Here is a 12451-nt window from a genome sequence, read left to right as displayed (position 1 = left end):
CTCTCTTCTTTAAAGTCAACACTCATTTTACTTTACAAAGGACATTCAGTAAGGCAAATAAAATGCTGGGTGTGGCTTGTTTGTCATGAATTGATTGAACAAAACCGCTAAAGAAGTGTTATTTCATTAGATATATTTTGTAAAGAATACCAGTTTTCTTCCTGTAGATCCCAGGTCTATTGCCTCCAATGGAAAGACATGTTACTCTTGTGATAGTCTCGCGTAGCCAGACCTTCAGACTGACGGCTGAAGGTCTGGAATTCATAGCAGCTTTCTTTGGCCAAGGCCCGCCCATAAGGCCGTTTGACCGACATGTCAAACAACCAATTACAGTTCGTTTCGTTCAGTGTCACGTTTCGTTGCGTGGAAATGTCCCCACAACAACAGATCGGCGTGCAACCATAGACTGCAACAAGTCAGTCAGCATAGAAAATCAAAGAAGGAGAAGAAAACAAGCAGTAAGTCATTGATCTGTTTGTGCACGTATAACAACAATTGCGTCTGCATTACCACATCTGATCAAAACACCGAGTAAATCAGTAGGAAACGCAATTACACGTCTGCGCTTTGTTTCCAGGCGGACCGAAAATAAACGCGACACTCGCGCCCCCCGGAAATCCGATAAAATTCAACCAATCAGATGACGACTTCGACATTCCTGAAGTGTTTCCAGTTAAGTGTACCATATGCATCAGACGTTTAGCCAACGTTCCGTGGGCGTGACGTCTGAGGCTGAGACTACTCTTGTGATGGACAGAGCTGCTTGAACATAATGAGCTGTTCAGGAACTGAAGATCGCTGCATTACGGCAACAGGTGAGAATCTGCTTAAAGACAAAGTTATTTTTGTCTCTCCATCATCTTTTTTAAACATATATGATACTTCGCGTGCAGCCGTGCACGAGCGCAAAAGCTCACAACACCCACCCCCTGTCGCTGATTGGTTGGAACACTATTTATTTTGGTTTTGAGTGGTTGGTGAAGCCAATTGTTTTTGTGTGCAGATCTCAGAGCCTAGGCTGCCTACAGAGACGCGTTTTTTTGATGGCCTGCTTATGGGGCGGGCAGCCAGCGGATCGTTAGGAAAGATTAGATGAACGTGATCATTTATGTTTGGGCCTTTTTTGAGCCTGAAATCGCTGATACAACCTTTAACAAGAACGGACAGGTTAAGACTGAGGGTTAACGTATACAGAGCAGACAAAGGAGTTGAATTAGTAAATTAACAGGGCACAGGTGAATGACATAACTAATTAAACATTCTGGGGGAAAAGGTCACAGGACAAAAACAAAAACACTTTGAAACATAGGAGACAGACCATACATCTAACAGTAATACAATATTTGCATTCCCAAAATCAGGATTTTCCTTTTCACAGTTACAAATCACAAAGATATGATGATAAAGAGGAATATAACTTCTTAAATACTTTTGTCTATCATTTCAGCTTACGAATAAAAGAAACAATTTTGTATACAAATTTGTTTGATTTTTGATTATTAGATCTGAAAATAATAGCCTAATATATAATAAATAGCAGCTGAATTTGATGGGCTCTACTTTTCATTTTATACACTGATGAGCCTAAATATTATCACATGCGGAGCGAATATCATTGATCATCTGCTAACAAGGCCACATGTTAAGGTCTGGGTAGATTAGATGGCAAGCAAACAATGCTTGAAAACCAGGTTTTCAAGGTGTCGTCTTGGCCTTCAAATTCCCCAGATCTCAATCCAGTCGATCATCTGTGGGATGTGCTGGACCAACAAGTTCAATCCATGTCGGCTCCTCACAACAGGACTTGAAGGATCTGCTGCTATAATGTCCAGAGACCACAGGACACTTTCAGGGCTCTTGTAGAGTATATGCCTCAGCAGGTCAGCGGTGTTTTGGCAGCATGCGGGGGACCAATAGTATATTAGGCAGGTTGTCATAATTGCTGCATCTCAATTTGCCTACATATTCTATGCCCTAAAAGTTTTTTTTTTGGTGAAGAAAAAATACTTTTTTTTAAAAAATAACAAACTACATTGAGTTTGAGGAACTTTTTTATAAAGTTGATTCCTCCAGGGTGGTGGCACTGAAACCAATTAATCTTATCTATTTCAATTCAAATATAACTTAAATATAACTACAAATATAACTTACTTAACATAGAAAATGAATGAACCATAGTTACGTTTGACCTGCTTTATTGCATCATTTCACTTTAATTTAGTGTAAGTCATCATGAAGCCACCCGCACTCTAACCACCAGCTCTACTCTTCAGCACAATAACCACAAAGTCCAACACAGAAACAGAAGCTCTTTGAGACGTCAAACAACAGCAAGAAACACTAACAGGTCTTTCCTTTTACTAAAAAACCCCCCCATTAAAACATAAATTAACAATTTCAACATTTATTCTCCTTGGCCAGTCCCATGCAAAGCATGATGGGAACCAGAGATCACCCAGTTTTCAAAGCTGTCAAGAAAATTTTATGTTGAGAAATTTTATACTTTTCACTAAAAACCATGAACTTACATTACTATCATCCATTAATTCAAACTGATCATTAGTTATTCTGGAGGAGAATCATTAACTGTGTGTGTTTGAGTTCGTCAAGTTTGTGTAGGACTTCACACAGTTTCCACGTCAAACACACCCCCTTTCTGAACAGACATAAAAGGAATGGAAACATTGTTATTTCATTCTGTTCACATGATGGATCTGCGAGTCTCTGTTGTTCTTCTTTTCGTTTTTCTCACTGGAGGTACAAGAAACAGCAAGTATTGAATTATTGAATTGTATTATTTGGTACACTGAGGTCACTGAATGTCTCTCTCTGTCTTTCAGGATATTCTCTCAGGTGTTACTCTTGCATGCCTTTGACGGGTTCCTGTGATGCGAAAGTGGAGACATGTCCATATGAAAATTCTGAATGTGTAACCTATACAGGGGAAACATCATATGGTCAGTCCAGTATAAAGTGGAAATTTACTGAAAGTGATCATATGAAGTAGAAGTATATATGTTAATCTCATCACATAACTCCAGTTATTTGTCTTGTAAGAAGAACATGATTTCCGGGATTGTTTTTTTTTAGCGGCCTATTATAGGAAGTTTATCTTTTTTGCAGGTTCCACTAAGGTCACATATAAAACATGTCTACCTCTATGTGAACCAGGGACCCACATGATAAATGGAGCGATAGCGTCTATCGATTGCTGTGACACTGACCTTTGCAATGCAGCAGGTATTGGGCTTTATTTATCTGTGGGAAAATGTACATTTACATGTATTCAACTAACTTTCCTTCTTCCACAACGATTATTATAATAATTCAAACACGTGATTGTTCAGGAGCACTATATCAAATGTAAAGAGTAGTCAAGAATAGTGCAAAGCAGAACATTGTGAAAAGAAGTTTTTGAATTAGTCAAATGCTTGTGACAAAATTGATCAACAATCAACATGCAATTTTAATTACCATTAGTAGTAATACTAGTAGTATAATTAATACTCATTTCTGTATCATGTTTTTTTTGATGGAATGTATAAGGGAAGCTTCTTCCTGCTCTTCTCTCCTCTGCTCTTCTACTTCATGTTTCAGTGAGTCCAGATTCTGCTCTTCAGCAAACACCAGCGAATATGATTCACATTCTGATGCATTGCTGTACTTGAATAAAGCTGGTTTGTTGCTCTGCTGATCTTTGTATCATGAATTGAGGAACTCAAAAATATGCATTTTAATAAACAAATATGAAACAAATACACTGCATCATCATTATAAGCAGATTGTCTTCATAGCCAAATAATTATTCATAAAATAATCAAAAAACAAACATTTCTTTCATACACAGAAAAAGAGATACTTTGAGATTGTGTAAGAGAAATGGGTTTTTCATTTGGAAACAAATCCACAAATAATGAAAATGTGCTTTTGTCTGTTCAAAAAGTTAGTTAAGCAAAAAAAAAAAAAAAAAAAACTGTCATTAATTTCTCTCCCCCATGTCGTTCCAAACCTGTAAGACTTTCATCCATCTTCAAAACACAAATGAAGATCCTTTTGATGAAAACTGAGAGCTTTCTGTCCCTCCATTGACAGTCTACGCAAGCCGTAGCCAGCTATGAGGTCACCGAGGTCCGGACCTCGGTCATTTTTTTATATTCAAAAATAAAATTTCAAGCTCTCTGAATGATTAATTAGCCGTTTAAGCCGCGTCATATGTGTGTTTGCAATTCATGTCGCTGAGAGAAGGAACAATGAACGGGGCTTGAGAGCGCGTTGTGAGTGAGGGCGCGGGTGCAGCCTCTGTGCTGCCAGATCCACCTATTATACGTCTTTTTGGACTCGTTTTTCCCATTTATTGTGACACTTTAGGACGTAAATAAAGTGGGAAGTTGAATGTTAGGGGCAGTGATATATTAATTTTCTTTTCCAAAACACAAGCTTTGAACTTATTTCTCATTATTATTATTATTTTGTTTTCTTTAATGTTTTTCGTGGCATTAATAAAAAAGAAGAAGCTTAGACAAACTGTAATTGCTGACAGGAAGATACCAAATTCGGTAAGACAAACGCAATGATCATGATTATCTGTAAGAAATGTACAACACTATCAAAAACAATAGCATAATACAGATCTGTATCATTATTCTAACGTTATTTGTAACTTGTTACGAAATAAAAAGTCTCACCTAAAAAAAAACGTACTTTCCTGTCCCGTCAGTCTCGTTGCGCGTCCTCTTGAATTACACGCGCAAATGCGGCAGAGCGCTTGTCACTTTATTATAAATAAAGCGCAAAAGAAACTACAAGCATGATGCAACAACATCGTAGTTGATGTCAATTTGTAAGTCATGAAATTACCAAAAAGTGCCAATAAATTCCGCAACTTACTTCATGTTTGGAATGATTTACATGCAGGTTTATTCATTCAATTTTCATTCTATTCATCAGGATCAGTGGTCATGTTCATTAACAGCTCATGTTAGTATTGTGTATTTACCATGGTTACTGTTGTTTCCTTAACCCAAAAATGCCACTTATTTTCACTGTGTTTTTGCACTATATTTCTAAATGACTGTGGTCTGACATACCAACTTATTTGTATTTACAAAAACTATTTTGGAACTGCTATTTAATAGCCTTATACTTTATTCATCATCAGTAGGCCTATGTGTCATATTCTTATATACAGTATATATATATATATATATATATATATATATATATATATATATATATATATATATATATATATATATCACTAATTGTTTGGCATACTAAAACACCAGTGATAATGTAATGTAGACTGAAACTCTATATCATAACTAAAAAATAAGTTTGAGCCCCCTTTAATGTCCAGGTACAAGTCAATGTTTTTTCTTTGTGCACAGTTCATGGGTTGAAGCCCGTTGAAGGTCTTAATTTTGAGCTCTCAAAGAGCACCAGATTGATGCATTTAACCTTAAAATGTACAAAATTTTCTTACGGGGGAGCATGCCCCCGAACCCCCCTAGAGGGACAGAGGTCCACCCATCATAGTTTTACAAAATCCTATGGGAAAGAACGATCATTTATGAAATTTACAACAAAGTTCCTTTTAAGTCAGTAAACTAAAACTGTTAATGCAAAATTAAAATATCCTTGGACAAACTATACATTTGGCCTGCCTAAGGGGGGCCTACAACACATTGTGCCCAGGGGCCTCCGAATTCTTAATCCGGCCCTGCACCTCACCCCGGACCTCACTAATTTTCAAACCCTGGTTACGGCCTTGAAAGCCGCAGCCATCATTACCAAGCGCGAACCATTGACAGTGAATGAAACGAAGCGAACTTAGCCTACAGGCCGTATGTGATGCGTAAACCAATGGTGTAAACATAATCATAGATGACGCGCCACGGGTTTTTATTTAAAAGAAAGAACGTAGCTTATGTTTGTATGTAGGTCTAGGCGATTTATATTCACAATACTTAATAACTATTATTTTATTGCATTTGTATTAGTTGTTTGAAGAGTTAAAAAAAAAATCGGTCGGTCTTAACGCAAGTTTACAACCGGCAAGTCGGTCGGACTAAAAGGGGAAAAAAATAAATAATTGGGTCGGTGCTAAATTGACAGGGTCGGTCGGGTTACGGCAAACAAGAATATTTTTAAGGATGGCCTCAGGTGTTTTTTAGCAAACTCCATGCGGGCTTTCATGTGTCTTGCACTGAGGAGAGGCTTCCGTCGGGCCACTCTGCCATAAAGCCCCGACTGGTGGATGGCTGCAGTGATGGTTGACTTACTACAACTTTCTCCCATCTCCCGACTGCATCTCTGGAACTCAGGCACAGTGATCTTTGGGTTCTTCTTTACCTCTCTCACCAAGGCTCTTCTCCCCCAATAGCTCAGTTTGGCCGGACGGCCAGCTCTAGGAAGGGTTCTGGTCGTCCCAAATGTCTTCCATTTAAGGATTATGGAGGCCACTGTGCTCTTAGGAACCTTAAGTGCAGCAGAATTTTATTTGTAACCTTGGCCAGATCTGTGCCTTGCCACAATTCTGTCTCTGAGCACTTCAGGCAGTTCTTTTGACCTCATGATTCTCATTTGCTCTGACATGCACTGTGAGCTGTAAGGTCTTATAGACAGGTGTGTGGCTTTCCTAATCAAGTCCAATCAGTATAATCAAACACAGCTGGACTCAAATGAAGGTGTAGAACCATCTCAAGGATGATCAGAAGAAATGGACAGCACCTGAGTTAAATATATGAGTGTCACAGCAAAGGGTCTGCTACTTAGGACCATGTGATATTTCAGTTTTTCTTTTTTAATAAATGTGCAAAAATGTCAACAATTCTGTGTTTTTCTGTCAATATGGGGTGCAGTGTGTACAATAATGAGGAAAAAAAATGAACTTAAATGATTTTAGCAAATGGCTGCAATATAACAAAGAGTGAAAAATTTAAGGGGGTCTGAATACTTTCCGTACCCACTGTACCATTAAAACCTTTTCATTTATGGAGTCAGATGAAATAACGAGAGAATACATATTCAAATGTATTGCATTTAATCAAAAAATACTTTGCCTCGAGAAAAGGACAGTAACACGTAAAGACCTTCCGCGCTGGTCGGATGCCGGCTTTGGGCCGATCGAGCGCCAGCTTACACTATAAAGCACTCTATGGGTTAGCCTACATTGAACATGATATTAGAAGAAGCCTAACACAAATTACAGTCAGCAGAGTTCAATCAAAAAGTCACTGATATAGTTATTTGCAGCAATAAAGCGACCTGTGAGTATTAGAGGGTATGTTGTATATTGCTAATTGTGGTTTTTTTTAAACCTAGGGTACTTCCTATGAACGTGTCTATTGTGGTCATGCTAACATGAAGTTGTGCAAAATATTATATGCAAGGACAACTAGGACAAGTGACTTGCAGCTTTACCAAAAAACAATTCAATAAACAGATTTTTACATGAATGACTCAAAGGAAGCACAATTAGCCAACTGAAATGGACACGTTGCTAACATTTTCCTAACAAGACTGACCGAATCACCTTTCATTAGGCCTGATTCAAAAATCTCTATAACAGAGTGATATGACATTAAACAATACTTACTACTCTCTTCAATCTCTTCTTCAGATTTAATTTTTTTTCTATAGCAGCTTTATATATATATATATATATATATATATATATATATATATATATATATATATATATATATACAAAAATAATGCATATAAGGCTAATACACACACACACACACACACACGGCAGGCAAATTATGATGAATGATTTGTTTTCTTTTTAAGAATGACAGTATGCTGAGTACAATGTAGCCTACCTGGTGGGTAATATAATCAAAACCCTTCACAGACTCAGCAGTTTCAGATGTACGCTCTCTTATAAGCATCCCTTTTAACTATTTAATCTTTGTATTTTCCTGTATTTAGAAATATAAATTAAAACAATTTATCAAAAAGGCAATAAGGTTGTCAAGCTTGAACAAATATAAACTCTAATCAACAAACACTACCATAATTGGCTGGTCAGCTCAAGACAAAGTAACTTTATGTTCATAACATGTTTTTTTCAAACTTTTCAAAGATCATTTACATCATAACAATGAAGCCAAATTGTTCAGGAAATCAGAAATAAATACACAGCTTCATTATGCAAATAAAAACAATGCTAATGCAATGTTGTATGTATGTTATAATGAATAATTGTGTTTTTTGCAGATGCATTGGACAATGTTTTATAGTTGTTTTAAAACAGATTTTAAACAGATTTATTTAGACTTTGACTATATACCCAGTGCTGAAGTTGCTAGAAATCAGTGTCAGCATCATGTTACAGTGGTTAACATCAGTATATGTACTGTAACATCAGTGTAAGTCATATTAGCAAATGCATAGCAGACCTATCCACCTAGGAAAAAAACTAAACACTGAGCTATTTATTCAAACAGCAACTAAAACGTACCAGTAACTTCTGAGGGCAATATCTTCATCTGTAACCGTGGTGGCCGCCCTAACTTAAATAAATTATTTTAAAGAAAACCTTCGGGCGCCATACAGGATTAAACCTGTCAAAAATTAACTTAACCCAGGATAGTAGAAAAAGTAACCACCTGTTACACAACAAATTATAAGAATAATCCCAGAAAAAAAGTTAATTTCACAAGGGATATTTATTCTTTTCTATGTTCAAAATCATAATCACACAGAAAAACGAAATCAGAAATGAAGTTCACACGTTCACACTAGCGTTCTCTGGTCTTCGAGATCCGAGCCTCGTGCCGGTGTTGTGCCGAATTTCGACCCCCTGCCAAATTATTACCCCCCTCGTTGAAGTCAGTACCTGATTGCCTAATCCTAACCCCACCCCTAATCCTAACCCCACCCCCACAACTAATCCTAAACCTACACTCTAAAACTGCTGGGTTGTGTTAACCCAATTTTGGGTCAAATATGGTCTCACCCAACGTTGGGTTAAAAATTATATTTAAAAATGGACAAACCCAGCTGTTGGTTTACATTTTTAATGTAACCAATGCAATTTGTCCATTTTTAAATTGCATTTTTGATTTTGTCCAAAATGCAATTTGTCCATTTTTAAATTGCATTTTTTAACCCAACGTTGGGTGAGACCATATTTGACCCAAAATTGGGTTAACACAACCCAGCAGTTTTTAGAGTGTACCAATACTAGGGGGGTAATAATTTGGCAGGAGTCAAAGTTACGTCAGCCTCAGATCGCAAATGGACGCCGGCGATGCACGACGTACTTGTTTTCTTCTCACTCTTGGTTGGCGCAACGGATATTATTCTGATCAATTGTCCCATATGTTTCCAGGGTCAATAAATGCAGTCGTTTTGAAGCCATCTTGCTGTCTGGAATTCTTTATGTACAGAAATGGATCTGCTACACATGTAATGACAAAAGGTTGATTGAGACCATCAGATCTAACATGTAATAGCCTACATATTTAAAAGTTTGCAGATTTATGGAGGTTAATCAGGTTATCACAATTAAAATACAACATTTTATTTAAAAAACAACAACAAAGATTTACTTTAAACATTTGCCTCAGACCATCTTCTTTTTGCAGCTCTAACAATTTATTAGGTCTCAATGAAAAATTTAATTTTTACTTTTGTCACTACAGTACGTATTTGCATGTTGCATGTCACTATTCCCAGAAAGAGTTTACCATATCTTTCACATAAATGATGTTGCACTTGCAACATTTTGTAAAGAGATTGTATGATCCTTGCATATATATATACATTTATATAAATTAATATTTTAATAGAAATATATCACGTTATATGAATGAAGTCTCCATTCGTATAATGTGAGAAATTTCTAATAAAATATTAATTTATATAAATGTATATATATTTGCAAGGATTTGTAACCCTTTTTTCCTGTGCTTTATGTCAGACCATTTATTTGTTCTTAAATTGGTTGTATTTATTTTGAAGTTCTCTATAGCTATTGTTCTTGCTTTCAACCTACTCCTTGCTTTTTTTAAAAACTAAGAAAGAACGAAAAATAATGTTTACCCCATAGCCTCCAGCATCCCATAACCTACAGATGACATGAAGCTTGGGAAATGCATGGATTACTTTTAGTCATGTGCTTGAAAACGTGATCAAATTGATGAAGCTCTGGTGTTCAAGATCATTAAAGGCTGTTTTTGTGTTTCGCAATGTCTCAAGTCTGATTGTTGATTTCAGAGGAAATGAAACTTATGGTCCTGTTTGATCAGGATGTTTAATGTCATATTATGATCATATACTACTTACTGTAACTGCAGCTATTACAATCCTTCAGTGTTTAAACTGGTTTCTCAATAACTTTCCATCCTCCTCCCCAAATGGTCACAAATCCCTAAAGCATGTGTAAACTACATTATATATGATTTTCTTTCTTCTAGAACATGTCTATGTTCTACTGAGGAAAAAAGTCATACAGGTTTTGAATGACATGAGGGCGAGTGAATGATTTTTGGGTGAATATAAAGGTTGGTTTAGGTAGACCTGCAGAGTGCTTGTAATTTCCTTATCAAACTTTCTTTTATTGTTAAGTGTTAAGTAAATTGTGTAGTTTTAAGTTTCTGCTTCTCTACTTTCATTTTCTCATGAAGACCCTCCCCTTTTGATAAGCTATAAAATGGCACTGAAACAGACACATTATTTTACTCTCCTCCTGATCGAATATGGATCTGCAACTCTCAGTTTTTCTCCTGTTCATTCTCTTCACTGCAGGTACGAAGACAAATAGTGTTTGTGATGTTACTGGGTACAAATACAGATAATTGATGTCTCTTTCCTTCTTTTTCTCTTACTAAAGGACACTCTCTCAGCTGTTATAAGTGCACGAGTCTGATAGGTTCTTGTGCCAATCAGAAGTTAAAAACATGTCCCAGTGGATCTTCCAAGTGCGCGAGTTTAACAGTGATACCACAAGGTAAGACCAGCATGACAGATCGAGTGGTGTAAATGTAACTTCTCATATAACTGTGACTCGTTTTCTTGGCAGAATTTACTAAATCAATCACAGAATATTCTATTTATTTCTGCTGTTTAATTTGTTTTCTATCCGATTGTTTTGCTAACAATGGCAATTGTATTATTAAAAACATTTGAAATAAGAAAACTGATCAATTTTTAACATTTATCATTTTTCCATCAGAATAACATGTGCTGGTCTTTTCTGCATCATTCATATTTTAGATCAAATTAGTTTCAAAACGAAGGCTAAAGATTGTACTGTTGACTGTCAAAGTGGGTCCATGAACTTCGGCATTTCAAAGATGTCTTCTTCCTGCTGTAACACAGACCAGTGTAACGTCCAAGATGCTCCAGGTATTGTGCTTTCCTGACCTTGTGCAAATGACTATCTTCTTTAAAGTCAACATTAATTTTACTTCCAAAGGACATTCAATCAGGAAATAAAATACAGGGTGTGGCTCTTCTGTTGTGAACTGATTGAATGGATCAGCTAAAGGAGTGTAGTTACATTATATTATATATACTAGTACATGTTTTCCTCCTGTAGATCCCTCTAACATCCCCAATGGAAGGAAATGTTACTATTGTGATGGACAGGCCTGCTCAAACACAGTGAGCTGTTCAGGGACTGAAGATCGGTGTGTTAAAGCAACAGGTGAGGATCTGGAAAAGGACGAAGATTGTTGTTATTTTTGTTTCTCCACCATAAATTTAAATATTTGATAAAAATCACATACAGCAACTGCCAGCTTAATCTTTGTTTTCTTTCTTTTCATCAGTGACTGTTGGAAGCCTGTCAGCTGTTGTAAAAGGCTGTGCGACTACATCTATTTGTGACGCCACATTTATTCCTGATATTCAGAACGTCACATGTTGTGAGGGGAACCTGTGTAACGGGGCTCAGAGTGTCACCCAGAGCTTCCTGTTCCTCTGCTGTTCTCTGCTCTCCTACTTCATGATGCACTGAATACAGCAGAGCTTCACATTCTACAATCAGACACTCTGTACTGAATATAATAACTTAATAATAACTTGTTTTTTTTCTGTACTAGACTGTGTTCAGATGTGATAAACTGAATTTATACAGGAAATGTATGTATTCATCACCTTGTTTCAGGGTTCATTTTTAAATCATGATGTAAAAAATCCAAAAGAAAGTGCAATATTATTTTCTTAAATAAAAAAGTACTAAATCATCATCATGTCCAGAAAAAAACTAGTATGATCATTATTTAATTATTAAAAAAGAAACATTTTCACCTGTTTTGTTTTGCATTTGTCCCACAAACTATGTTTGAGAGACTTTGACTGCCTGGATCTGAATCGTAATAAAATTAGTAAATAAGTGAACCCCTCTGGGTGCCTGTCCGAGCACAGTTTAATATAAGGATATGAGACAGGTATGCAAGTTTAGATTATGTATTGATAAAGGATAAGCTGCAGAGGA

General features: G+C 36.5%; 2 protein-coding genes across 3 annotated transcripts in view; both read left to right on the top strand.

Annotated features, from left to right (window-relative positions):
• The first annotated feature begins 232 nt into the window (after nt 1-232).
• Nucleotides 233-12451, top strand: part of LOC311097374 (lymphocyte antigen 6B-like) — a 61409-nt gene continuing 49190 nt past the window's right edge. The window contains exons 1-4 of one of the 2 annotated variants that reach the window (XM_084136995.1): nt 233-458; nt 578-815; nt 2841-2957; nt 3124-3240. In XM_084136995.1, coding sequence (XP_083993121.1) covers nt 773-815; nt 2841-2957; nt 3124-3240 — 277 coding nt within the window. In that variant the 5' untranslated portion in view covers nt 233-458; nt 578-772. Of the gene's footprint in view, nt 816-2840; nt 2958-3123; nt 3241-12451 lie in introns of both variants that reach the window. The other variant, XM_084136994.1, reaches the window with a different exon arrangement.
• LOC311097749 (urokinase plasminogen activator surface receptor-like) lies at nt 10636-12262 on the top strand. Its single transcript, XM_084137607.1, has 5 exons — nt 10636-10758; nt 10844-10960; nt 11227-11358; nt 11552-11659; nt 11784-12262. Exons 1-5 carry the CDS (start codon nt 10710-10712, stop codon nt 11969-11971), a joined length of 594 nt encoding a protein of 197 aa, XP_083993733.1. The 5' UTR covers nt 10636-10709; the 3' UTR covers nt 11972-12262.

Source organism: Abramis brama (assembly GCF_963993115.1).
Source record: "Abramis brama genome assembly, chromosome: 15".
NCBI lineage: Eukaryota > Metazoa > Chordata > Actinopteri > Cypriniformes > Leuciscidae > Abramis > Abramis brama.
This window is presented reverse-complemented; position numbering and strand designations above follow the sequence as displayed.

Bases quoted from the DNA above. Each gene is read 5' to 3' on its own strand.
- LOC311097749 (XM_084137607.1), top strand. From the start codon at position 10,710: ATGGATCTGCAACTCTCAGTTTTTCTCCTGTTCATTCTCTTCACTGCA. The intron at 10,759-10,843 runs GTACGAAGACAA...CTCTTACTAAAG, and splicing joins GTTCATTCTCTTCACTGCAG to GACACTCTCTCAGCTGTTAT. The intron at 11,660-11,783 runs GTGAGGATCTGG...TCTTTTCATCAG, and splicing joins TCGGTGTGTTAAAGCAACAG to TGACTGTTGGAAGCCTGTCA.